This window comes from Ambystoma mexicanum, chromosome 1p, assembly GCF_040938575.1.
Source record: "Ambystoma mexicanum isolate Mex_15411 chromosome 1p, UKY_AmexF1_1, whole genome shotgun sequence".
NCBI classification, from domain to species: Eukaryota; Metazoa; Chordata; class Amphibia; order Caudata; family Ambystomatidae; genus Ambystoma; species Ambystoma mexicanum.
Genome location: NC_090921.1, coordinates 70,884,584 through 70,912,304, shown reverse-complemented (window position 1 = coordinate 70,912,304; position 27,721 = coordinate 70,884,584). Strand labels below are relative to the sequence as shown.

At 46.7% G+C, this 27,721-nt stretch overlaps 1 protein-coding gene across 1 annotated transcript in view; it reads left to right on the top strand.

Annotated features, from left to right (window-relative positions):
* LOC138449413 (struthiocalcin-1-like) overlaps positions 1-27,721 on the top strand; it is a 182,947-nt gene that overhangs the window by 11,516 nt on the left and 143,710 nt on the right. The window contains exons 2-3 of the mRNA XM_069604803.1: positions 19,592-19,677; positions 24,274-24,389. Coding sequence (XP_069460904.1) covers positions 19,629-19,677; positions 24,274-24,389 — 165 coding nt within the window. The 5' untranslated portion in view covers positions 19,592-19,628. The remainder of the gene's footprint in view (positions 1-19,591; positions 19,678-24,273; positions 24,390-27,721) is intronic.

Here is a 27,721-nt window from a genome sequence, read left to right as displayed (position 1 = left end):
TGTAGGCCAGAAGTCAGTTTGTCACAGACAAGGAGTGATGTGGCTATTACCCACTCAGCAAACTATCAATGTACATGTCTCATTTAGAGTTGATCTCTCCTAAAAAAAAAATCTATACTGAACTAAAGCAACTCCACTAGAGGTCCACATTGTCCTTTAGATGTGTGTCTTTCATTGTATGGTTATGTTGTGAACATTGTGAACACAATGATATCCATGTGTGGAGATCTATGTTTTGAATTTCAATTTTTTATATGAATATGTATTTACTTTTATGTATTTATTGGAAATTTGTGTGGGGCCTATACACCAGTGTTTCCAAGCACCACAGGACAAGATGGGGGGGCGACATGGGATATCACAAATGAAATCTACCTTGAAATTCAAGCATGAATGGCTACCCACAGCCTCTGCTTGAATGATGACAAGACGGAACTGCTCATCGTAGGTTCCCAGGCCCGCCTCAACACATTGGACACAAGGTATCAAGCATTCACCATTGATTGCAATATCATAAAAGTCTCTAAAGAAGTCAAAACGTTGGGCATGTATCTCGACTCCACACGATCGCTCAAAAAACAGATAAACACCACTATCTCATCTACGGCCTGTACGAATAAACTTATTAATGCCTGTAGGCCATTTATCTCAACCACCAGCTGCCTCACATTGTCTAGAGCTCTGATATTATCTAGACTAGACTATTGTAGTACACTCTTCTTAGGCTCCACCAATAGTAATCTGAGCGGAATCCAGGTCTTACAGAACAATGCCCTTACATGCGCTCTTAACCTCCCTTGTAAGGCCCACATTTCTACCATCAGTAAGGAAGTCCACTGGCTCCCCTGCTGGGACAGAATTAAACTAACATCGCTCGTCATTACACACAAATGCCTTTCACTGACTGCCCACCGGTACTTATCAGATAAATTCTCCAGACATAGCACTTCTAGACCGACCAGAAAACCTTGCAAGCACCAACTGAACATTCCCAAATTCAAAAACAGCAGGGGGATCTAGCTTCCCTGTGCTAGCAGTGAAATGTTGGAACACACTTCCCATGTCAATCAGGTCTGAGGAGTCATTCTGGTCATTCAGAGCAGCTATGGTGAAAACTTGGCTCACTACTCAGTAAGAACATGATGCCTGCATGCCTGTTTATTCTGCAATCTGTAAACTAGTCAGCCTGTACCATGACATGGACCACACTGTAACCCGGTCCTTATGCTACCCATTGTATTTTCCTTTTATGCATCTGGCATGTGCAAGCTCTCTGCAACCTATGTTGCTCCTCAAGCCCAGTGCACCCAGTTACCTGAGGGTTTGGCCACGCTATATAAATGAACAAACTAAACTAAACAGCAAAGAAACAAAGGAACGGTTACATTGGTCTTGTGACAATCGTACCTTGGAAGTGCATGATAACGTGATAAGTGCAAGGGGGTGGGGATAGAGGGAGAAGTGCAGAGTGGGCTAATTCTATCTCTCATACATTATAGGAGTCATGTTCCATAAGCACGTACGGCAAATGAATGGCATAAAAGCCTTGCATAAGGCTTCATCAGCATTCATTTTCTTTATGGCTCATATTCAATCATTTGTATGGCGGAGAAGAGAGGTGGAACGCAACTTGCATTCTGCGCAACAGCATCTGCGTCGGCAGGGTTTTTCATGCCGGCGCAGATGCTGGAGATCCCTATAGTGTCCGCCTGCTTTAGGCACCAGAATAAAGCCGGCTGTCCTCATAGGGATTCATTGCACACTCTCTCCTTGCCACGTGGGCATAGAAAGGAGTGTGTGTACAATTACAATGAAACCCTCCCTGACATGCTTGCATACGCGCATGGCAGTGTTGCCAGTTGAAATTAAGCCCTCCCTGACCACTTGCTGCACGAGAATTGCAAGCACCACTCTCAATGAAAAATAAACGCTGCATGGCATGCCAGCGTGGCAGCCAGCGTTTACTCACTTTGCACTGCAGAGTACAAAAGTGAAGGGCAAAAGGCGGCACACACTCACATGCATGCCGCCCTTTGCCCTTTATATTTGCAAGAGCTCCTGTGTATTTTCAGATATCATGAATTATGGTATTGAAAGATTTGATGTAAACATAGATGATCAAGTAAAAAGAGTTTTGTGGCAAAAGAATACACAAGTGTTTGTATACGGATGCATATTGGTTGGTCCGAGGTTCTGTCTTTGATTGACTGGTTTGAACTAACACATATGTTCCACAATTAATACATTTGATGGGTTTCTCTCTTTAGTTGGTTAGATTTGTGACACAGCGCTCCATCTGCGTGAGCAGGCTTAGCAGTAGGATCGCCAAGGAATTTGTTCTAGCCCAGCTTGTTTTAATGGGTACACTCGTACAAAAACTAAGCAGATTAATTGTTTGAGAAACCGAAACGAATTTGGGAGTGCTAGACATGTTTGGGGAGGTGGTGATGATCAGAGGTGGTGGCCGTTTGTGGCTGTGTGATGCAGCACACCACCTGCTTTAGCACTGAGCAGGATGGAAGAGAGTTCTGCAGTGTCGCAGCTTGTTTGAAGGGGCGTACTCACACACCAATCAAGAAGTTGAATTGTTTGGGGGAACAGAAAAATAATTAGGGGTGCTGGAACCTTTTTGAAGGTGGTGATCACAGGTGGTGGGCATTAGTGGCAGGTTGATTGGCTGTGTGACACAACTGTCAGACCTGCTTGAGGATTGAGAAGTAGGACGGAGGAGGAATATGCACTAACCTAACCCCCTCTTCCCAGAGTGCCGGAGTCTGTGCGTCCAAAGGTCTGCTTACCTATTTAAGTGCCTACACAAGACACTGCGGAGGGAAGGCCATTCCTGCGACGGGATGCAGCTAGGCTGGGCCACGCAGCAAAGACTCGTGGGAAACTGCAGGATGTAGCAACCGTGGCAACACCAGTCGCAAGAGAAGAGGATGCCGTGTAGGCTCTGTGAGTCAGCTCGGCATTCTGGAGCAAAGCACTGCTGGAGTCCTGGAGTCTAGGCAAAGCAATCACCCACTAAACCACCAGGGAGTCCTTTAATGTGAAAAGGTCTCCATGAGGGCCTCAATCACAAAGCACCACTAGATAGTTCTATTAAAAGGCCAACAAGAAGGCTAGGAATATAAGGGACAGCGGTCACCTATAACCCATACTGTTGTCCAGTTAAAATGTCGACTGCAAAAAGTCGAATGCAAAATGTTGAAAAAAGAAATGTAGAAAATAAAATTCAAATGTGTTTTTTTTATTTGTATGTGTTTTTGGGGTCTAGCTTGTAAAAATAAACGGGGGGTTGGGGAACCCCCCCATTAATAAAAAAAAAACAAATCACATTCACATTTTTTTCCCCACGTTTTTGCAGTCGACATTTTTGCAGTCGACATTTTCACTATAAACCACCCATACCAACATCAGGAAGGAGTGTGGAAGTTCCTGGAGAGGGAGGTCTGTGGAGGGTTTGTAGGAGGCAGTAGTTGTAGTGGGAGGAAGTGGTAGTAATGGTGGGAGATGTGGCGGGAGTGAGAGGTGGCACTAGTAGGCAATAGTGGTGTAGTAGAGGGTGGTAGTGAGGGAGAGAGATAAATGTGAAGCAGTTGTAGTAGAGAAGTTGTAGGAGCAGTAGAGAGGAAGTAGTGGTAGTAAAGAGGCAGTAGTGAGAAGCAGTAGTGGAGTAGGAGTAGTGGTAGGAGCAGAAAGGTAGTGTTAATGAAGAAGAGGAGTAGTAGGTAGGAGGAAGAAGTCATTGTAAGGTGGTAGTATGAGGTAGCATTGGTAGTTGTGAGTAGAAGAATTGTGGACTGGGAAGAGAAGTAACATTAACAGGTGGCGGTTGGAAGGTGGAGTGTAAGATTCTAGGGATATAAAAGTGGTTAGAAAGAAGTACATCTTTGGACCCACTGTAGAAGAGGGGCAGGAAAGACTGTGTGTGCGTCTAGAGCTAGTGACGCAGTGTGGACGAAGGCACCATCCTTAATCCCCTGTGAACACGATGCGGGAAAGTTAGAAGGCACAAGGGAGTCCGTCAGCCAGTGACTTAGGGAAACCACGAGTAGTCTAAAGAAGGACCAGCAGACAGGTGTCACCAATCCATAGCACCAACCACATTAGAGGCCTGGACTAGGGAGGAGGGAACACCTGGAAAATTGAGACAGAAAGGGACAGCCCTCACACCAAATTTCCCCAAGTCCCTTGTACAGTGGTACAGTGATTTGGAATGTGGAATCTGGAATGTGCACCTCACAAAGGACTCAGCTTTGAGCAGAGCTGGTGGAAGAAGGAGCGGTGTGTTGGCCGCTTACCTGAAAGACGAATAGTGCAGGTGATCACAGGCGGTGGGCATTATTGGCAGGTTGATTGGCTGTGTGACGAAACACACCACCATATGAGATCAGTAGGATTTCCATGGATTAACTTGATTTAACACATGAGAACATTTATGCTACTTTCAAGAGTTGAGTTGAGGTCAGGTGCAAGAGCATACAGGGTTAGCTCCCTTTGGAAAAGGGACTGCTCATGTATGTGGCGTTTGAGGCAAAAAGCAACACCACTTAAGATATCCTCAGAGCCAGCAGGCAAACGTGGGCAGGGAAAAGGTAGGCACCATGGACATGTTGCACGAATCACTTCAGAAACAGTATTTTCCTGCAATTGCTGGGGATGCACACATTTTGGGAAGTTGAATAGTAGAAAGGCAGTTATTAACCACACATTCTAGATCCACCTCTGCTACTACAAGTGAGGCAGGCATTCAGACTCCAGTTGCAGTGGTGAATACTAGTCCTTCCAATGTAATCCCTGGCTTGGCTGTTTCTGCCTCTTCAGTGCAGCCATCCCAAACCCTAACTTTCCTAAGATCACAGTCTGCCACACGTGGGGATGTAGCCTAAGCTTCCTTGGTGCAACAGGCCAGCGTGCATGCCCATGTTCTGCAGGGGACTGTTGAGGTGCCATCTGAAGAGTCTACCAGTGAATCTGTGGCAGAAGACAGGGGTGTTCTTGACGGGGGCTTGTTAGAGAAGCAGAATATGTTTGTATCTAACTCTCCCACTGCATCCCTCTCTACCTCTGTGTGCGGTTATGGAAATGATGTTGACGATGATGGCCAGGTCATTGACTGCACCACACCTTTAGTAAGATAACACTGGGAGAGGTTGCTATGGCTACAACTTCTGATACTTAGTCCAATCCCAGCAGTGGACCAGAGAGTCGGTTGGGGGAACAACCACAGCCTGAAAGGGCACCTACTACCACCACAACCCCTGCATGGGTTCAGGTTATAGAAATACCACCACAAACACTTGATCTGAGGACACTTTCTTTGTGACACCTAAGAAACCCTGAGGTTTTAGTGGTATGTGCCAATCAGCATCAGCACCAACCGGACCAGCTCAGCAACCAGTCCTACCTCTTGCACCTGTGCACCTTCTAGAACTCCATGTTCCCTCTTCTTCTGCCTCTGAATGATAAACAGACAATGACACCTACTGCAAGTCCACAACACATATCTACAGTGTGGAATTTCTTTTTACAGGGTCAAGAGCAGAATCTTGCCACGTTCACTCTCTGCAGAAAATGTGTGGCCTGTTGGAAGGCAGGGGCCGATCTGTGCACATCCTCATTGATGGGCCATGTCAAGTAATATATTGCAAAAGATTGGAACCAAGATACTGCACAGCATACCACAAAGAGCCTGCGAGCAATTAGCAGCATGGTGGCACTGCTCTCTGTGGTGAACCAAGAACGCCACGGAATCGCTGGCTTGCCTGGGACTTGCAGGAACGGTGGTGGTGGCGTTGCTCCTTGCATCGTGGTGCAGCTGAGCCGATCCTGTCCTTCGTCGCCAATTATGTAGTGGCCTGTCAATGAAGACACCAAGCCCGATGGTTGTGTTTATGTGCCTTTATTTTACTCTAGCACAAACACTTTTAACACATAATAATTATCTTCCAACATACACTACTATATCTATTGATGTAAGTAATAAAGTCCTCTTGTGGTTTCAATGCTCAGGAAGTACCTATTGTTTAAGCAGGAGGTGGTGTGGAGAGCTGTGAGGCAGCTTGCTGCTCTGCTGCCTGCCGGCTCAGAATGCCGTGAGCAGCACTTCCCCCGGTGACTTCCTTCGGGACCTCTTAAGGTCCTTTACTCTACAGTGTGTTAATCCCACAGCAAAGTAGTGTTTCTAACCATGCCATCAACAGCACCTAAACACAGTAGCTGTAAGGGAACAATGTCTATATGCCAGCCAGCTTAAGGTTGGCTTTTGAGCGCAGTCAGAAATATCCTTATAACCATGAGTACAGCTGCTCAATGCTAAAGTGGCAAAAATGCTGGTAGGAGACCATGCACCTGTATTGAAAAGAAATGTGGATGGCAAGTGCTGATGCCCACTGGCACATTCTCAGTCAACTTCCTTTTCAGGCCTGAGGTTGGAAAAGTCCAACTATTTATGGATATGTAGACAAGCAGACAAAGCACAGATGACATGGCTGTAACAGTGCATTGGCCCACATTCCCCTCCAGTGGCAAGGAAAGCAAGCCATTGAAGCATCTGCATGTTGTGCACCACAAGCCACTTTGTGTATGCCAGCCTTTGATGCTAACTCCCTATGACTATGCTTTGGGCTTTGTGGCAGCAGATAATGCCTCCAATATCAATGCTGCACTAAGGCTGGGGAATACAATGCGCGCGCCCTGCTTTCCACATATTCTCCGCCTTGTGCTGACACATTATTTCAATGATTGCTTCACTACCCGTGATATGCTTGCTACGGCACACAAGATCTGCTTTCATTTCAGCCTGTCGTACAGTGCCAGAGATGCTTTGAAACTGTTGCAGGTGCAGCTCCAACACCCAGCCCATCAGCTGAAAATGTCTGTGCTGACCCGCTGGATTTTCACATTGCCTATGTGTGACTGCTTATGTGAACAGAAGCAATGCTGCAAGTGACTACAGCTGCAGCACAGTGGAGAATTGGATGGGGCCTTCTTTAGCCTGACACAGAGGCAGCTCAAGTGCAGTGTCTGCTGTTTGCTGCGGCCCTTTGAGGAAGCCACAGAGAATGGGAGTCGATGCTCTGCATCTCTGAGTGAGATACTGCCATTGATCTACTTGCTGTAAATGAACTGCTCCAAAAGAGCACTGGAACATGATAGCACCGGCGAGTAGAGGCATTTTGCAGCTGGTGACAGAACTGCGGACAATCTTTCAGAATGAACCATTTATTTAATGAATGAAAGAAAACATTGAGTACCTTTTGCATTAAACGCTTAATCCCTGTTTTATGGTTAAAGTGGCTGCATTCTGTGGCATTGCCCCTTTAATGAGGCACACACGGCGGCGTGACGTTGCACGCCGCCACATGCAGTATAAATAAAGGGGGCGTTCCCGGCCGCGGCAGTGCGACTGGGAAGCCCGAGCAAGACGGACGTCTCCGTGTCCTTGTATGTTGCATGTTGCTTGGGGGCTTACAGGGACTGCCAGAGGGGGCTCTGGAAAACCCCCAACAGTGGCGACGAGGTGGGGATGATGGCTGGGCCCGGCGGTGATTGAAACTTCAATTTTTTTTCCCTGGAGCGGAATCTTAATTGCATTTCGTTTCATGCCGTGAGCCGCGCATCGACCACGTGGCTGGCATCCATTTTAGATTTTCGGCCGTGGATACTCGCCAAGCTCTAGGGCATACGGTGAGAGGCATCCAGGTCTAATTTTTGGACTCACTGCTAGCAGGCAGTCATACCTGCATTTACATGCCAGAATTTTGAATTTGATTTGATTTCTGAGCTTCCTACGTCGAGTGTAAGCGAGGTGAAGGGCTGAAATGGTTGGGCCTGCATTATCTCCTTTGCTCAATTTTTGGAGCACCTGGACATACACAAATCAGCTGGGCAGCTGAGGACCTTTTGTCTTCATCATCCTCTTCATCATCATTCCAGGCTGCTGCGGCTGTGGACTTCTACATCTCATCATCCTTTTAATTATCATTCCAGGCTGCTGCAGCTGTGGACTTCTACATCTCATCGTCCTCTTCATCATCATGCCTGGCTGACTGTGTCTGTGCAGGGAGTTTTTCTGCGGAGCTGACGTCTCTACCATCGCTTATCAACCCTGCCAGGTGGGACCTTTGCATTGCTGGTGTGGGTGCCAAGACTGTGTTGCGGTGGTGGGGGTGAGTTGCATCCCATGAACGGATATGAAGACCAGGACAGTGGGCAGCCTGCAGACCAGCAGCAGCCTCCAGCTCAGCCCCAACTTCCGGCGCAGCCTCAAGCCCCGGCAGCGCCTCAGGTTCATCAGCCTCAGGCCACACCATTGGTGCAGCCAGTTGTTCAGCCGCCACCTACCATCATGGCTCAAGCACGGGCCCCAGTGGCTTTGCAGCCCATTCCTGAGTTCGATGTCTCGAGCCCGTCATCCAGTTTGGGGCCAAGATGGAAGAAGTGGGTGGACCGCCTTGACATGTATTCCACGGCCACTATGGAGACGGACGATGACAGCAAGTTGGCCACCATGCTGTACTCGGCAGGACCTGCCGTCCAGGAGATCTTTGAGTCATTGCCGCCGGGTGATGGTTCCTATGCTGCTGCGAAGACTGCCCTTCAGGCTCATTTTCTGCCCCTTGCCAATTCAGACTATAAAAGATTTCTGATGTGGTCTGCAAAGCAGAAGGAGGATGACACTTTAGACACTTTTTACGGCCGCCTTAGGCGTTTGTCGCTGGCATGTGCCTGGGGTGATGCGGATGACATGATTCGCACGATGCTCATACAGGCATGTTTCTCAGGCAAGTTAAAACGGCAGGTGCTGAGTGAGCCAGGCACCACGCTGGCCCGCATCCTTGAGCTTGGACGCTGCCACGAAGTGTCTGAGGCCCTGGCGTCCAGAATGGAAGCTGGCACACGTCCGGTCAAGACTGAGGAGGTGGGCGCCATGTGGCGAGGCGGCAGAGGCACCAGAAGAGCTGGATATGACTTGCGTGACAGAGGTGGAAGAGCTGGCGAGTCGTGCCAGAAGTGCGAGTATGACCTACCCCACCCTGCTCAGTGTCCTGCGGCTGGCAAAACATGCGGTAGGTGTGGCCTGGCAGATCACTTCTCCTGGGTGTGCAAGGCAGCCCTGCCTGTGATGGTGCCCCGAGGTCCGGTTCGGTCTGGATTTCTTCGCCAAAGTCGCCCACCGAATGTAGCCCAGGTGGGCCAAAGCAAAGAGGTTCCCCCAGGGGAAGAAGAGGAGGAGGAAGAAGAGGAGAATATCTTCTTTGTATCGAGTGTGGGAGCCCTCAAATCCAAGGCCAGGCGACAGCCAAGGTGCATGGTGAAGGTCAACAAGTCACAGGTCCCAGTCCTCGTGGACAAGGGTGCATCAGTCAATGTGATGGCCCGTGGACATTATGATGCAATGGACACGCCTCCCAAACTGGTCAGCCCAAGGGCCCGCATCTTTGCTTTTGGAGGGTTGGAACTTCTCCCGCTGGATGGTGCTTTTGTAGCCAAGGTGGAGTATGATGGCTCACAGATCACTACACGCTTCTATGTTACGCCGGTGAGCACAAACACTCTTCTAAGCTGTGCTGCAGCGGAGGCCCTTGGTATCGTCAGCTTTGCATATTCGGTGTATCTGGAGGACATCAACCTCCTCCTGGACAAGTATGTTGCTCTATTCAACGGAATTGGACAGATGGCTGGCGACCCTGTGAGGCTCCATATAGATGAGTCTGTGCAACCCATTGCCCTCAAACACCGGAGAGTGCCTTTTCATCTTCGGGAACAGGTGGATAAAGAGCTGGACAACCTTGTGAATTTGGACATAATCGAGAAGTTGGAGGGTCCAACTCAGTGGGTCTCCCCGATTGTGGTGGCAAGAAAGCCGAAGCAACCTGATTCTGTCCGCATTTGTCTCCACATGAGGCTGCCCAACAAAGCCATCAAAAGAGAGACACCTCACTCCAACGATCGACGACATCATTGTGGAGGTGCAGGGTGCCCGGTTTTTCTCAAAACTGGATCTCCGGGCCCGCTACCATCAGGTGGTTTTGCACCCCGAGTCAAGGTACATTACGACATTTACCACCCACCGGGGGCTCTACCGCTACAAAAGACTCCGTTTTGGTGTGTTATCTGCAGCGGAGATATTTCAGAATATCATCCGGGGCGCCCTTGCTGATCTGGAGGGCGTATTAAACATTAGCGATGGTATCCTAGTGTTTGCCAGGACTGAGGTCGACCACCTGCGCAGGCGATGCAAGGACATTTGAAAGACTGCAGTCGCTTGGCCTCACCCTCCACAGGGAGAAGTGTGAATTTCTTCGCCCTTCCATTGAGTTCTTTGGATTTGTTTTCAAGGAGGGGAGTTTGTCGCCAGATCCAAGGAAGGTCCAGGACATCAGGAAAGCACAACCACCAGAATCGGTGTCTGATGTGAGGAGTTTTCTTGGCATGGTGACCTACTGTGGCCGTTTTATCCAAAATCTTGCCTCGAGGTCGAAACCTCTAACAGCCCTTACAAAGAAGGACACGAGCTGGCATTGGGGCCCCCTTGAGCAAGCGGCTTTTGATGACATCAAGAGTGCACTAACGGCTGATGACACCATGGCTTTCTTCGATCCAGTGTTGCGGTCGGAAGTTGTGGTGGACGCTAGCCCGTTTGGCCTGGGGGCTGTACTTACACAAGTGGACAGAGACGGTGGTGTCCGTCCGGTGGCCTACGCCAGCAAGGCGCTGTCTGACACGGAACAGCGCTACTTTCAAATCAAACGAGAGGCGCTGGCATTGCTGTGGGGCTGCAGGCATTTCAGGCTTTATAACCTGGGCCGCCCGGTGATGGTCGTGACGGACCACAAGCCTCTGCTTCCAATCCTGGTGGGGTCCTCATCCAAGCCAACAGCAAGGATAGAGAGGTGGATGCTGGCACTCCTAGAATGTGGGGTCACCCTGGTATATCGGCCAGGGGCGAACAATGCTGCAGACTACTTGTCGAGGCATCTGGGTGTGCTCAGAGGGTTGGACCCGGACACATGTGCGGAGGAGGCGGACAACCAAGTTTGCATGGTGGTGGAAGTGGCAACTCCAAATGCCATGGCCCTTGAAGATCTGGAGGCAGCAGCAGCGCAGGGCGAGTGTTTCCGAATCTTGAAACAGGCCATGCAGCAGGGTTTGTGGAAGACGGTGCTGGAGTCCCTGGGGGGGGCAACCAAGAGGCAAGTGGAGCAGCTCTGGTGGGTGAGGGAGGAGTTGTCTTTTTCGGCTTCTGGACTCCTGCTGAGGGGTGACCGAATTGTGGTGCCCCAGTCGAAGGTTGAGGAGGTGATCTCCTTGGCCCACCATGGACACCAAGGCACAGCGAAAACCAAGGCCAGACTGCGGCTCAAGGTGTGGTTCTCCGAACTGGAGCGCAGGGTTGATGACTTTGTGGCGGCGTGTGTGTGGTGTCAGGCGGCCTCCCCTCTACAAAGAGAGCCGTGGGGTAGGCAGCCCTGGGAAGTGGTGCATGCTGACTTTGGATCCACCACCCTCGGTACTCACTTCCTGGTGGTCGTGGATGAACACTCTACCCGAAGGTGGAGTTCATTGAGTCGGTGGCATGCTGCCCACGGATTCCCCCACACATTGTGCTCTGACAACGGGGTGCCATTCCAAAGCGAGCGTTTCTCGGAGCTGATGGAAGGGTACGGGGTACAGCATAGGAAGATTACCCCGCTATGGCCAAGAGAAAATGATGAGGACACTGAACAAGACCTTCAGAATAGCCCAGGGCCAGGGTCAATGTCTGCAGAGAGCCCTGTACCAATTTCTGCGGGTGTATCGCCCCACCCCCCATGCGTCCACTGGTGTGGCGCCTGCTGAAGCCCTGTTCGAGCGGTGCCCCCGGGGACTGCTGCCCGAGGTGGGGGAGAAGGACCCGGGGGGGGTGATCGATGACCAGCAGGTGGAAACAGACCGGCAGCTGCGTATTGAACAAGAGAATGTGCAGCGAGGGCTGCGTCCGCAGCGACTGGAACCGGGGGATGAGGTGCTCATCAGGAACAGGCATCCCCACAGGAAGCTCTCTCTCCCCTACGAACTCGAGCCGCTCGATGTGGTGGCCGTAAAGGGGTCCATGGTAACAGCCTCGGACGGGAGGTCGGCTGCTCCCCGGAATGTGAGTTTCTTTAAGAAGCTAGGGGACCCCAGGACTGGGCCTCCCCGTGAACCGGACTTAACAGCGATACCTGAGGACAGACAAGGTCCATCATCAACACCCCGGTCCCCCTTCCGGGGATTGCCATCGGATGGACTGCCCATGCCGGAGGTAAGCGGGAGGTACCCCCAGAGGGCTAGGCGAGGGAAACCCACTTACCTCAGCGATTACGTTTTGGGAAATGTGTCATGAGTGGCCCGGGGGTCATAGTGTTATTTGCGGTGATCCAGGGCAGCTGTAAATAAAGGGGTGTTGGGGGACATTTTGAAAGTTTCTTGATTTCCATGTTGTGTGGATAGTTTATTAGAGTAACCAAGTTGTTTGTTTGTCCTCATGAACAAGGAGTGTTTTGCCCCTTTAAGGAGGCACACGCGGCTGCGTGACATTGCATGCCACCACGTGCAGTATAAATAAAGGGGGCGCTCCCGGCCGCAGCAGTGCGACCGGGAAGCCCGAGCAAGACGGACATCTTTGTGTCCTTGTATGTTGCTTGGGGGCTTACGGGGACTGCCAGAGGGGGCTCTGGAAAACCCCCAACACATTCCAGACCGTGGGCAGTAGGACAACACATTTAGGAGACTTATATGGGAAAGGGCAAGTCCACACTCAAAATCATTTCTTTTCAGAGCAGAGGCTTGAAGGCTGCGCATCGACTCAGCATCCCCATCAGCTGGTAAAACATCTATCTTCATCTTGTAGCACCGACTTTATTACAGCCTTGTGTAGGGTGTGCTACTGTTACACATACACCCCTATGGGACTTGCTTCTAAGTTCTGTATTTTCCAATGTATCTGGCCTTGGAGAACAACAGATAGTGGTTTTAAGACTACAGCTGCACAGATGGTGGATGCATAATTGAGTGGCACAGGGCCGCTTGGTAAATGCAATGACCCACTGCAGCAGTCTGTGTGGTCAGCAGCACTTGTCAACATAAACATTGATGACATCCCAAGCTGTCCCCCCAGTGACGGTACAGTCATGGCGTGTTTTGTAGTGATGCTGGAACTAGTATTTCTGACCATAGGACAAACCTCTCTGTAGCTGTAGAATGACTGATGGATGAGCACCATATTCCAGTTGACTTCGGCAAGGTACCCTTGTGCTAGGAAGCACAGCGGGAGGACCCTCAAAGTCAACAGCTGATCATAGTTGAGCCAGATGATGTGCTTCCATTAATACTAGCCGTTATGGCTCTGTAAATGAAATGTGGTGGTGACTGAGGTGATGATTAAGAACAATTGAGATGATGCCTCTATCAATAGTGGTGCATTTTGTGTCTATTATCAAAGTATAAGACAAGTGCGCATGATCAGTGTATCCTAGATGGTCCAATGATTTGAATAGAGTCATTCACACACTGAATTTCTATGTGTCTTCTCTCTTGCAGGGTTGAGGGCACAGACTCCATTTTCTTTATCTTTCCTCTCACTCAGGAGAGGTGACACAGAAGGAATGTTTAAGTCTTTTCTCTCTCGTGGGAGTGGCCACACACACTCTATGCTTACATCTCTTGTCTCGCAGGGTTGCAGGCATTCACTGATTTTTTGCATATACCCCCTCTGGCTCTATACATCTCGTGTGCTTTGCAGGAGTCAGTCCATACGCAATGTTTACATCTCTCCTTTCTTGGAGGGCTGATATCACACACTGACTTTTTACATCTCTCCTGTCTCTACATCTCACATCCTTACTTATTGGAGTTTGCTGTGTAGGGAAATATAACTGTCACGTTTATAACAGTAGTGTGTTGTATAACTGAAAAATTGCACTTGTTCTATGCACTTCTTGGTTTGCAACAACAACAATCTATTATACAACTGTATGATAAATCACACATGTAGAATACAATGATATAGTCTAGCAAAATATTAAATACTGCAATTTTTCTGGTATACAACACAATACTTTTATATGCTATTAAGAGGCAGGGGCAGAGCCTTAGTACACCAGATCCTGCAACTATCAAGGAATAATAGAGATAATACTGATTTACAAGTTCATACCTAAGTGTGCCACCAGCCCAGGTTAGCCCCCGCTTTAGTCATTGTATAGACTCTCTCCCTGGACATGTGAATTGTACACCACCTGTCTAGAAGAGGATCGAGTGACTATACAAATGATCAGTGAGTGTCATATGAGTCCATTCCTATCCCAAAGAATTCCATCCTGAATCCTGAAGAAGGACACCTGCTTTTCAAATATCTACACTCACTTGAAGGTTTTTTCTTCAGCACCAAAACAGGGGAATGATCCTTACCTTCTCCCTCCTGATCTCAGCCACAAGAGCAACTGAACTGGCATCTGAGGAGCATCTGGCATCTGAAGAGCATCTGGCATCTGAGGAGCATCTGGCATCCGAGGAGCATCTGGCATCCGAGGAGCATCTGGCATCTGAAGAGCATCTGCATCTAAATCTTTTAAGAGATGCTACTTTTACATCCAGTAGAGTCTGAAAAGCTATGGGGTTCTTACATCCAAGATTGCCCTTTAGATTAACCCTGTGTGGACATATTCAATTCTCGTTATGCCTAGCCACAGCTTTAAAATCAAATGTCTTATTGCATTCAGTTTATGGACACCCGCTAGACGACGTGTTGCAAAAGTTTGCTCATTGTGATGTCTGAGAGGTGATAGAAGCTATTTTACCAATTCAAAGTAATATATTGCTGGACACTATCCTTTTTAAATCAGTGCCTATCTTCAATGAAATCTCAGTGGGTCACTGGAACATTTTCAAGCTCCCGATCTCATCAGGGAAATAATCGAACACTTCCAACTGGGATTCGGCCAACCTCCTCTCAGTTCACACATTGTGTGCAATCTTCATTTGCAAAGGATTGCAACAGTACTCTTGGCTTGCCAAGTAATTGGAATCTGATCTATCATGATGCACTCCTGTCATGAAATATATGTCTGCTATAGCCAGCAATCAATCTTGGGATTAATTGTGGGGTCAACCCAGTGATTACTTATTTTCATGGCCCTTTTAACTTTCCATTCATTTATTGTTATTCGTATTGTGCTTCAAATTTCTCTATTGTTATTTACTATATATGGGGCAATTCATAAAGCAGTTACCATGATCAACTTACTCCTGGCTTTCTCTGGGTTAGTTAGGAGTAACTCAGAGCTAATCATAGTAACTTTTTTGATCATTGACCCATTTAACTCTGATTATTGTGGTCCATGCGGCTACTACTATGAGAGACCTTCTGTAACTTGGAAAGTGAAGTAAGATCATTTTAACTTGTAATGTTTTCTGTTTCACGATATATATTTCCTCCTCTTATTCTCATTTGTGTCATGGTAGGTCTTCAGTTTATATGATGTTAAATACATCACATATGATTTGACTGTGTGCCCTTCTTTCCTCTTCCTCGTAGATCATTTGAGCCCATCTTCTCCTCTACTCCTTCCTTTCCCCTGCATGCCTTTTCACACAACAAATCCACCCAGGGCCTCCGCAGCCACCCCCCCTTGAATGCATATTCCTTCTAACTGATCACTTCCTCTATTCCCACCACAAAAAGGCTGCACGTTCCTGTGGCACTCTCTTGACCTTGCGTTTCTCTCTACCTCCTGCTCCTCTTCTGACCTCTCCATTTACCCCATTCTCATTAATCATGTTCCCTTCAATATCTCGGCCTCTCCACCTTCTATTCCTCCTCCCACAATCTTCAAGGACCAACAGGAAAATCAGGCAGGGCTCTCGTGTCCCTTGACATTATGATTAAGGACCTCTCTCCTGTCACTCTCCTTCATTCATGTCTCTTCTATTGACCATGCTTTCTCTGACTTCCACTGTGCACGCATGACTCCCATTGACTAGCACTATCCTGCTACCATATTCAGTCCTTCCGGCTCCTATCCTCAGCTCTGGATCACTTCTGAGATCTGGACCCTCAAAACAACAAATGCGCCATGACCTACAATACTGGCACACATCACAGATTCCTATCACACTCTTAGCCTACAAGAATTCTCTAGCAGCTCTCTCCTCTGCACCAATCTCTGCCGAATCCCCCTAACTCACAAACCTCATCTCCTCTCTTTTCAATCAGCCACACAAACCTTCATCTACCCTTCGAGTTTCCTCACATCCCCCATGCCAATATCCATTACCCCCCTTCTCTACTCATGACGATGCTCATTACATTTCTTCTAAAATGTCAAACATTTGTGAAACTTTCACTTGCCTCCTCTCTCCCATGCACATTCTGTCCTCCACCTCTCACCCTACAACTTCTACTCTCAACTACTTATCTCTCCTACTGAATTAGAACCCATACTTTGAAATGCAAACCTATCTTGCTCTCCTATTAACCCGTTTGCTACTGGAATGGTCCAAGAGATAGCCCCAATCACCTGCCCTTTTCTCTCTGCACTCTTTAACCTCTCTCTCTCTCTGCTGGGCCTGTTCCTGCCTCCTTCAAATCTGTCCTAGCTATTTTGAAGAAGCCCTCAGCTGACCGACACATCCCAGCAAACAATTTCCTTGCTTCCTTCCTACCTGGCTTTTGCCTCCTTTATCCTGGACGGCAGGTGCCAACTTGTTGGCTAGTTCCTGTGAAGGCACAGAATTGGTATTAGGTTGCTGCTGATTCGGAACACTTAATCCATTTTAGTGTTAGCTGACACGCAGGGGCTTTATACAAATTCTTTGTTTCTTCCTGAAACACTTCACAGAGTCTGCACTCATTTCTCTCTTATACTCCTCCTTTTGGACCTCTCTGCTCCTTGTGACACTGTCAACAACTCCTCTCTCTACCTCACTGTCCGGAACCTTGGATTTTGCAAATCTGCTCTCACCTGGATTGTCTCCCACCTGGAAGGTTCCTCCTTTCAAATCTCCGGGAATCTGTAAACCTGGGACCCCTGCCCAGAAAGGTTCAGTCAATGGACCTTGGCTCTTCACCCTCCCTCTACCTAGGGAGACTTATCTCATCCTAAGGCTTTCACTATCACCTCTTTGCCGACTACACTCGCATCTGTTCTCCTTCCCATCCTTCATCCCAGCCATCTCACAATATATTACCAAATGTTACACTGCAATCTTTCACTGCGTGGCACTCAGCTGCCTCATGCTGAAGTCTTAAAAAGTGGAAGACAACTCTCTCAGGTTTCCATCCTTACCCTCCCCTCTCCTATGACCTTCATGCCTGAACATCTTGCAGTCTAGCTCAAGGCTGGCACATATGTATTTGTATCTGTATTTATTGAGTTATTCAGTGCTTTATCGCCAACGCGCTTTACAGAAAAATCCATACATAATAATTGTTTTAAAAAAGGTTCATCTTTGTTTGCGACCTGCGACCGCAACAATTCATCACTTGCACCCCTCTACTTCACATATTAACTTTCTCGTCATTCGGAAAATTCATGCCTTTCATACTGACTACTCTACAAAAACTCTAATCTCCATCAAGCTTACCTACTGGTCATACCTACTTCTTGGCCAATGTAGAGATGGGCCCAATTTGCTGCACTAGTAAAAGAATACTCTATAATGGAGCCCTCACTATTCACAGGAAAACCCAGCTTTATTCAAAGCGTTAGAGCATGGCCGGGATAGCATACAGGCAACTCTAAATATTACGAGTGTGAGCAGATTTTGGATTAAAAATATGTAAGCAATTACATCATAATACAATATCAGTTCCCCAATCTATGGGTGGTTATGATTGGTTAGTATCTTAACCTATATATATAGAGATTGCATAAGTGTTAATTTCCTCATTGGCTTATACATCTCTGATGGCTCCCCCTGAGCCCGCCCATCGTAGATAATAGTTTCACTGCATCATTACATTGGCCACTATTTGGCTGGCATTATTCATCATGGGCAGTGTGGAAAGAGAGATGTCTATTATTTGGCACTTTACTCAACCTTGGACATTTTGATGGGACGTCAAGATATGAGACACACATAGGGTAGGGGGAGAAAGAAGTCTGTGTGCTGCACTAATTCCAATTAAAAGTACTCACCATCATCCCCAGGCCATGTGGCCTATCTATTTCTTTGTATTTGGGCTAGCGTATCATCTCTTGTCGGTGTGCATGCTAGGGAGGTCAGCAGGTGTCTTATCTGTACTTGACTCAGTGTTCTTCATGTCTTGATCACATGTTAGGGAACCGTGTTGGAGAATTAATTTCTTCCTATTTACTGATCTTTTAGCTAATTCTAAAGTGCATGTTGCACCCTTTGTAACTACTTAAGACATTGTCTATCCGCCATAGAGTCTTTTGGCATACTGATCTCATGCATCTGGGCATCAATGGCTGTTTCTGCTATTATTGAACTTTAATCAGCTTGGGAGTCTATTGCTTCTCATCCTGAGAATTGTTATCTCGTCCCTGCGTTCTGCACATCCACTACTTCCTTCTGTGCATCGTGTGGAGCATGGGTAGGAATTGGTAAGGCATATTTATGTGCCCCTTTACACCAACCTATGTCCCCCTTCCTCACTCTAGACGAAGCCCTCAGCTTCACTACCCACACCCTCTACAACTTACCCCGATCGTCCTCCACTTCTAGATACTTACACCATGCTGGTTGGCTATCCATGCACAACCGATCCCCTTTCAAGTTTCTTCTCCTAGTCTACAAAGCTATCAAAGGTCTTGCTCCTCAGTACCTGGCTGATTGTATATCTGTCTACTCACCATCTCTTTCCCTCTGCATGCTCCTGTGCACTCAACATCACTGTCTCACACCACCCAGTGCCTTCTCTTGCTTCCGCTCCTTCTCCCTACTCGCCTCGCTCCATTGGAACCTGCTGCCCATCACATTCAAAACCAGCCCAGCCATGGATCTTTTCAAAAGTCTGGTTAATGTTTACGATTTACCAAACAGGGGCATCCCGCAACCCCCCCCATCCTCCCTACCTGGGCTCACCACTCCCTCTAGTGCCACATAATAATGTCATTGTGTCTATTTGTTCAGTACTCCTCTGTAGTTTGCAGCATGTGCCCCCAGTTAATCATACTTTTGTAAGTCACTTATTTCTTATATATTTCGTTTGTTTTGTTTTGTTCCTGATCTATATCCCACTTTGCACACGCCCCCATAAACTCGCTCAACACTTGTTCTCATCTTTGTTCTATTATACAGGCAGCCTTCCAGGAAATGCCTCTGCCATCTGTAAATGCATCACTCTAGGTAAATTCTGAGCCACAGCGACATCCCTGATCTTTAACCAACTACAAATACATAGATTACCGGGTAGATTTCTGCCTGTTCTTTTTTAATCCCTATCTATGTAAAAATGTTTTTATTCTTGTCATTTTCTTTCATATATTTCAGTTTAAAATGTTTTGATATTAATTTGGGTTAAATGTAAACTGTCAGTTTCAATGTTTATTTCCCATTTTTGACACTGGTGTAAAGTAACACAATATCTCCTTTGCAGGTATATTTCATTTTGGCGACTGGCTACGCAATTTGCCATGACTGGAATTTTCATCTTAAGTTTAAGCTTAATTACCATCCCCTCAGGTGAGATAACTAATGAATACTACATGTGAGTAAGATGGAGATCTTGCAGAAGAAGAACATTCATTACAGTACTTGGGGTCCTGTGAGACTATTTTGGCAGATGGATTGTCTATTTGGGTAAAACAGGTGTCTCACTGAAGGAGAGTCCATCTGAACGGGATAGGTCTGTTGCTCAGTAAGAGTTCTGTGAGGGATAGGTATCTTACTCAGTAAGAGTGGTGCATCTGAGTGGGATAGGTCTCTTACTCAGTAGGAGTGATCCATGTGAGTGGGATAGGTCTCTTACTCAGGAACAGTTGTCCATGTGTGTGGGATAGGGCTCTTACTCAGTCAGAGTGGTCCATCTGAGTGGGATAGGTATCTTGCTCAGGAAGAGTTGTCCATGTGTGTAGGATAGGTCTCGTAATCAGCAAGAGTGGTCCATCTGAGTGGGATAGGTCTGTTACTCAGTAAGAGTTGTCCATGTTTATGGGATAGGTTTCTTATTCAGTATGAGCGGTCCATGTGAGTGAGACAGGTCTATAAAACAATGAATAGTTGTCCATGTGTGTGGGATAGGTCTCTTACTCAGTAAGAGTGGTCCATGTGAGTGGGATAGGTCTCCTTCTCAGTACGAGTGGTCCATCTGAGTGGGATAGGTCTGTTACTCAGTAAGAGTGGTCCATGTGAGTGGGATAGGTCCCTTACTCAGTAGGATTTGTCCATTTGTGTGGTCTAGATCTCTTACTCAGTACGTGTGATTCATCTGAGTGGGATAGGTCTCTTACTAAGGAAGAGTTGTGCATGTGTGTGGGATAGGTCTCTTACTCAGTAAGAGTGGTCCATGTGAGTGGGATAGGTCCCTTACTCAGTAAGATTTGTCCATTTGTGTGGTCTAGATCTCTTACTCAGTACGTGTGATTCATCTGAGTGGGATAGGTCTCTTACTAAGGAAGAGTTGTGCATGTTTGTGGGATAGGTCTCTTACTCAGTAAGAGTGGTCCATCTGAATAGGATAGGTCTGTTACTCAGTAAGATTTGTCCATGTGTGTGGGATAGGTCTCTTACTCAGTACGTGTGGTTCATCTGAGTGGGATAGGTCTCTTACTAAGGAAGAGTTGTCCATGTGTGTGGGATAGGTCTCTTACTCAGTACGTGTGGTTCATCTGAGTGGGATAGGTCTCTTACTAAGGAAGAGTTGTCCATGTGTGTGGGATAGGTCTCTTACTCAGTACGTGTGGTTCATCTGAGTGGGATAGGTCTCTTACTAAGGAAGAGTTGTCCATGTGTGTGGGATAGGTCTCTTACTTAGTAAGAGTGGTCCACCTGGGTGGGATAGGTATCATGCTCAGTAAGAGTGGTCCATGTGAGTGGAATAGGTCTCCTTCTCAGTAAGAGTGGTCCATCTGAGTGGGATAGGTCTGTTACTCAGTAAGCGTGGTCCATCTGAGTGGGATAGGTCTCTTATTCAGGAGGAGTTGTCCATGTGTGTGGGATAGATCTCTAACTCATTAAGAGTGCCCAATCTGAGTGGGGTAGGTATTTTACTTAGTAAGAGTGATCCATGTGAGTGGGATAGTTCTCTTACTCAGGAAGAGTTGTCCATGTAGGTAGTATTGGTGGCTTGCTGGAGAAGTGCTGCCAATGTCTGCCATGGGCATCTAACTGAAGCAAAGTTGTCAGTGTGCATAACATGAGTGTTGATATGTTCCTATGACCAGCTTAGTGAAGAAGAGCTGTCCATGTTGGTAAGATTTGTGGCTTAGTGAATGAGGGTTGGTAAGATGCATGGCTTAGTAAAGGAGGGTTGCTTAGTTCGGAATACTCAGTGTTTTACTAAAGAAGAGTTGTTCACGTGAGCTATATGGGTGTTTTATGGAAGAAGGGTTGTCCATATGGGTTCTGTGGGTCCCTTAATGAAAAAAAGATGTCCATGTGTCTCACTGAAGAAGGCTTGGCAAGGTGGCTATGATGGGGATCTGTGGGTAAATTGGAAATCTTACTGAAGAATTTTCTGTGTTGGAAAAAATGGCTGCCTTACTGAAGGAAACTTTAAAATGTGGGTAAGATTGGGATATTAAATTGTGCTACAGAATAGCAACATTTTTCAAGTAGTATTTATTTATTGTGGATTGGTAAGGGGCTTATACATCAAGAAATTGTGTTTCAGCTTCCACGGGGCACAGGAGAGGGAACAAGGGAACAAAAGACAAATAGAATAACAATGATGAACAAAGACAATGGCGGTCCTACTAGGCCTTTTATGAGCATTCATAACGTGCAAGTTGGCAGAGCTGGGGAAGGTGCGGTCAGAGAGCCGAGAGGACCCAGGTGAGAGGAAAGGAGGGAGTGGGCTGATCAGGAGAGCGGGGTGGGGAGTGGGACGGAGAGCAAAAGATCAGTATGGACGAAGGCATCGAGAGTGTGTCCAGCCGAGTGGGTAGAACCAGAGGGGAGAATGGAGAGGGAGAGAGAGGTGCAGAGGACACAAAAGAGAGTGGAAGCCATGATTGAGGAGTCAAAGTGGACGTTGAAGTCACCCAGGAGGAGGAGTTTTGAGGTAGATGTTAGGAGAGAGGAGGAGAAATCGACCCATTCTGAGAGGAACAGGGCGATAGAGCCAGGCGGTCTGTTGATAGTGGCAATGGTTAGGGAGGAAGTAGGAGAGATGCCAAGCTTGCACACCAGGCTCTTGAAAGAGGAGTAGGGCTGGGTGGGTATGAGGGAAGAAATTACCCACTCAGGGAAGATCAAAGCCACCCCACCGGCAGCATGGTTAAGGCAAGGTTTAGAGAGGATCTCGTAGTCTTTGGGGAGAAAGGAGTCAAAAGCAGTGACTTAGCTGTCATTGAACCAGGTCTCTGTATGAGTGAGGATGTTAAAGTTAAGGTCTTCGAGAAGGTGGCAGATGTCTGCAGAGTTTTTGATAGCAGAGCGAGCATTAAGCATGACTAGATGAAGCAGGTTGCCGCCTTTAAAGGTTTTCCGAGGAGGAGTACAGGGGCGTAGTACACCAGTCGGAGGAGGGGCAGAGAGAGAGCAAGGAGGAGTAGCAGGCGAAGAAAGGAAGTTGATAAGGGATGGCAGGTGCCAGTCAAAGAGGAGGAGGTAGAGTTGAGGACCCTGAGCCATGATAGTGCCATTGCGATAGGCATTAACAATACAAATCAATGATGAGAAGCCCGCCAAGAGTACTTACCATCTAGTGCCACCATTAATGGGTGAGGACGAGAGAGTGGAGATCAGATGAGGATTCCATAGAAAGGGGACAGAATAGAGGATATCAGTGACAATCTGTCTGGAATATGCGCTGACATAGGTGTCTGCGATCGGTAGAACATTGTCAGTGTCCATGAGGTCTTTTTTAAACTTTTGTCTTCCAGACTGAGGTGATAGCGTAGCAGTTAGAATAGATAGGGGAGATGGAGAGGTGAGGATAGAGGGTATAAGGAGATACTGCACAGCACAAATATAAACTCATCAGGCGGCCTAGCAGCAGAATAAGGTAGGTGGGTGTCCACCTAATGTGGTGGTTTCACAGCGATGAGGCTTGTATGCATGTGGGTTTGTTGTACCCACTCCTGGGGTATCCACATCATGGTCGGACGGTCTAGCAGCCAGGGGAGGCAGGAAGGGTGCACAGATGTTAGGCACACCTAAATTTGAAATAGCTGAAAGCACACAAATGCAGTAAAAAATGGCAGATACACAGATGTAAGGCACACCAACATTCGAAATAGCCAGAGAGCACACAAATGCAGTACAAAACGCAGGGTGCACAGATGTAAGGCACACCAAAATTCGAAAATGCCGAACAGCACACAAATGCAGTACAAGATGGAGGGTGCACAGATGTAAGGCACACCTAAATTCGAAAATGCCAGAGAGCACACAATGGAAGGTGCAAAATGGAGGGTGCACAGATGTAAGGCACACCTGAATTCGAAAATGCCAGAGAGCACACAATGGAGGGTGCAAAATGGAGGGTGCACTTCTGATTTTTGAAAGCGATGGGGGAGTAGAGGTCAAAGACGGTAGAGAAGTCTTAAGGCAGTTATAGAGAGGCAGAAGATAAGGCGAGGGCAGACACAGAGTTCACTGCAGGTAGATTTATAACTAGGGAGTTCTGGGGGAAACATCTTTAGGAGCAGCTGCAGTAACAGAGTGCAAACGCAGCTGAAACATGTGGTGGACTGAAAAGCATCAGGAAAGCAATTAGGGTCAGGGAGCAAAGGATTGGTGGTCAGAGAGGCCGCCCGGGTAGAGTTAGTACAGTGGTCTTTGCATAGAACGACAGAGTCTCCAGGACTGATTATAGCCATTGTTTCAATTCTGATATGGTGCCATATTTTCCTGCCACTGTGATGAGTCTAATTAAAATATAAGAGAAGAGTAGTAGCACTGTCTTTTATAGAAAACTAATATTATTTGCATTGCATGTGGAAATGTGCACTGCATGTGGAAATTATGCAACAGTTATGTCATCCATTAACATTCAATTCATTGTTAGGTCAGGCCGCCTGTCACCCAATAAAACATATTCACATGAACTCAAGCATATGCAATAGTGGACACCTTTCTGACTATTTAAGGCCATATGTTGTTTGCTTACTCCAGCTCTTCCACGGGAGGACTGCTTATGTTTTGAAGGTTGCTGCGAAAATGATTGGTTTCAGTACCGGGATTCCTGCTACAAGCCCTTCCAAACACTGGTGAAATGGAAAGAGGCCGAGGTAATCATATCCAAGAGGAATTTACTAAAAAACAAAACTATATCAGAATCACTGGGCAGCCTGAGGGGACTGGTTGCAGCTGATGTAGGCTGTTTAATACCACACAGGATTTATTTGGTATTTTGCTGTCTTTCCCTCTATTTGATTTAAGTATGTTGAGTACCATTTTAAGTAGGCTTTCCGCATTTGCTAGTTTTCGTGAGTGTTGGGAGCTGCTGTCAACCATTGCTGCAGCCTCAAGTATCATGGCTCATCATCAGAGTCAAACGTCACATGATGTGGCTTCCTGTGATGTCATTGGGCGGAAGGGGTTGAGGTGAAACTGAATTTGATGCCTCTTCTACACCCCTATCATTCTGTACAATGCCAATATATTTGTGTTTAAACCCTAATATATTCCAAGTTGGTTCCCTACTTGGAAAATATTAGGGTGTACACTCAGACTGCATTTGAGTGGGACAAATCCCAGTAAAGAGGGCATTTCCCCCATCAATGTGTGGGATCAGAAATACTCGGACTGAAGTTTAGACTACAGTGGGGTGGAAGGATTAAAGGAGACAAAAATGATGAGGAGACGAGGCACAGTGAGCCATGGGGGAAGAGCACAGGGGGGATGGGGAAAGAGGTGGCATTGTTATCTTCATATGCATCTTTATTTAGCAATGTTGGGAAAATAATCATGATGAAAGAAAAGGAAAAGGTGAATCCTTGTGGGATCCAGTACTTTCTAGTGAAGGCAGTTCTCCGAAACGTCAGAGAGAAGTGTTTGGGAAATTAGTGAAGCATTGATGCGCGATGGACAAGAACTGCTTGCATTGATAGGTGCCCCTGATGTTCCAGAGCTGAAAACTGGGGTTAAATCTCTGGCACATCAGGCCATTTGTCAGAGGTGACATAGACCAGCATTGACTTTGTGGGGTCAGACTCAAAATTACGTCAGCCTAATTCAGGTCCACGACCTGATGAATGAGTGCACAAGTTGTACATAAAGCAAGTTCTATCGCACAATTATCCGGGAGAAGTTAGCTGGTGTTGTAGCATCAAACTAACACAAGTCTCAATAGACCACATCAGTTCACATCTTATATACATTCTTGCAACAGTTTAAACGCTCCCAGATACTCTATTACAATCCACCCTCCACATACGATTGGAAAAACACCTCTTCAAAGAAACCCCATCTTTTCCCTATTCCTACATTTTCTTTGGCCAGTTTTATATTATTGGTTATGTTCAGATCATATGTAGAACACACCTCTTCATTTGGATTTATTCTTGGTAGGCCATAACATCAGCACATGGTTAAACATTGGTATTGAAACATAATGCATTTCTAGCAACAACATGCCTAAGCTCTTTAGTCGTAACTTTTAATTTGCATATCGTTTGCGCAAATAATGTAAGCGATATAAGGCAGGCTAGGTAAATCATTTTTCTTTGAATCTTCCAGGTCACCGTTCCGTTTAAACTTTCCAATCTGCAAAACTGCCAATTTATCGCACAATTGAGCATTGATTTACCCTGCGCTTTACTGCTGACAAAAACAAATAATGGAACCCCTTCTGTCACGCTCTCAAGCATCAGGAGATTACATTTACTATCTACATTACCTATCAGACCATAAAGCTCATGGTTAGTTTCTGCAGCTTTGCTGACCACGAAGGTTGTGAAGTTACTTATTCACCTATCGCCTGGCTTAAAAATCTGCACAGAACTGGTTTCTAAGTTCACTTTGCAAACAGCTCCCGATTACCATGTTGTTGATTCAGTTGGTAAAAGCCCACTATATTGAGAATCATGAATGCCCCATGTATAAGTATTAATGTGCATGTATGTTTTTACATTTGCTGGGTTTGAAATGTTATCTTTCTACATGCGTGCAAGTTAATATGTATCCATTTCTAGACAAACAGTAACACTGAAGTAACATATCCCATCCATAATTAACTGCACTTCAATACATATTAAATTGCACATCGCGCCCAGTTTTCTGCCACCCCCATCATCAGTACGGCACACGTAACATGAACCCCTTGTAATCATGGGGACCCTTCCTGACCACCCCAGCATTACGACTTTAGTTGATACGTTAACTAAAAAATAATAATCATTTTCTTGGTAAACTACCCTACAATCATTCCCCATACCTATGCCACTATGGGCATAGTCCTCCGCCGAACAACCCCAACTCTTCTCCCCACCATTTCCGCAATGTACCCGCTGCTCCACACAATCATGCCAATTTGGTGGAGGACACAAGACAACTTCAGTTTCAGTACCAGTGTGGGATGAAGTGGTGCTGACCCTAGCCTTGGACAGGGTTACAGTCATCATGGCACCCATTACAGGTGCCATGATTGATACCTTACTTGGCGGCCATTTAAACTGCCACAAACCCTGCACAGGGCTAGGTGCACTATACATAGCACATATGCTACTTTTACCTCACTCGGGATGAATACCCTAGGAATGCCAGAAGCATGAAGGATGAGAGAGCAGATGGAGCAATATCCTATGGACCTCTCTCTCTCAACCTTCCTCAGATGGCTATTCCATATATTATCTGCTGCAAAACCATGTGCATGTATTGTGGAATCAAATGTATTATCCTCATTTGATTACTATCAACATTTCTTTTTACTCATAACATTGTCTCCTTGGACTTCATAAAATTTGACAATTTTACATTTTCTACATATACACTGATTGTTATGTTCAAACATGATGACATAAAGACCATATAAACCATAAAAATATACATTTTCACAGAATGTAAAAATCTAAACATCTATTTCTTCTAGACAAAATTATTTAAATTCCAGATCTTTATTTGCACCTCCCTTTGCACTGAAATGAACGGTGAATCCTTACGGTGTACTTAGCTTTTATGCCTGCTCCAGTGGAGGGCTGCCTGTATCCCTGCGAGTATCATCAATGTGAATCCGATTTTTGTTGCCACCCACCTCCACGGCAGTCTAAGTCGCGAGTCGCATAGATTACTTGGTATGGCCCATGGAAACGCTGATCGTTCCAATGACGCACAAATGTGAAGATGTAGATGCTGTGCCTGGGGAGAAGCTAAGTCTTGTGCTGATCGTCGGTAGTCTCGGCATTTTGTCATGGTGTCTGTTGGTGAGAAGACACAACCTGTGAAGATATAATCTTAACACTTTTCGTCAACGCCCTAAGGTACTCCCTAAACCCCTCTACTAGGACCACTGCGGTCTTGTGTGCTTCTTATGCCATAGGTGTAGGTGAGAGAGGTGTATGTATTCTACACTGAGTCACGATTTTGAGAGGGCTCAAGTGGTGGTGAAGCTAGTTTCATAAAT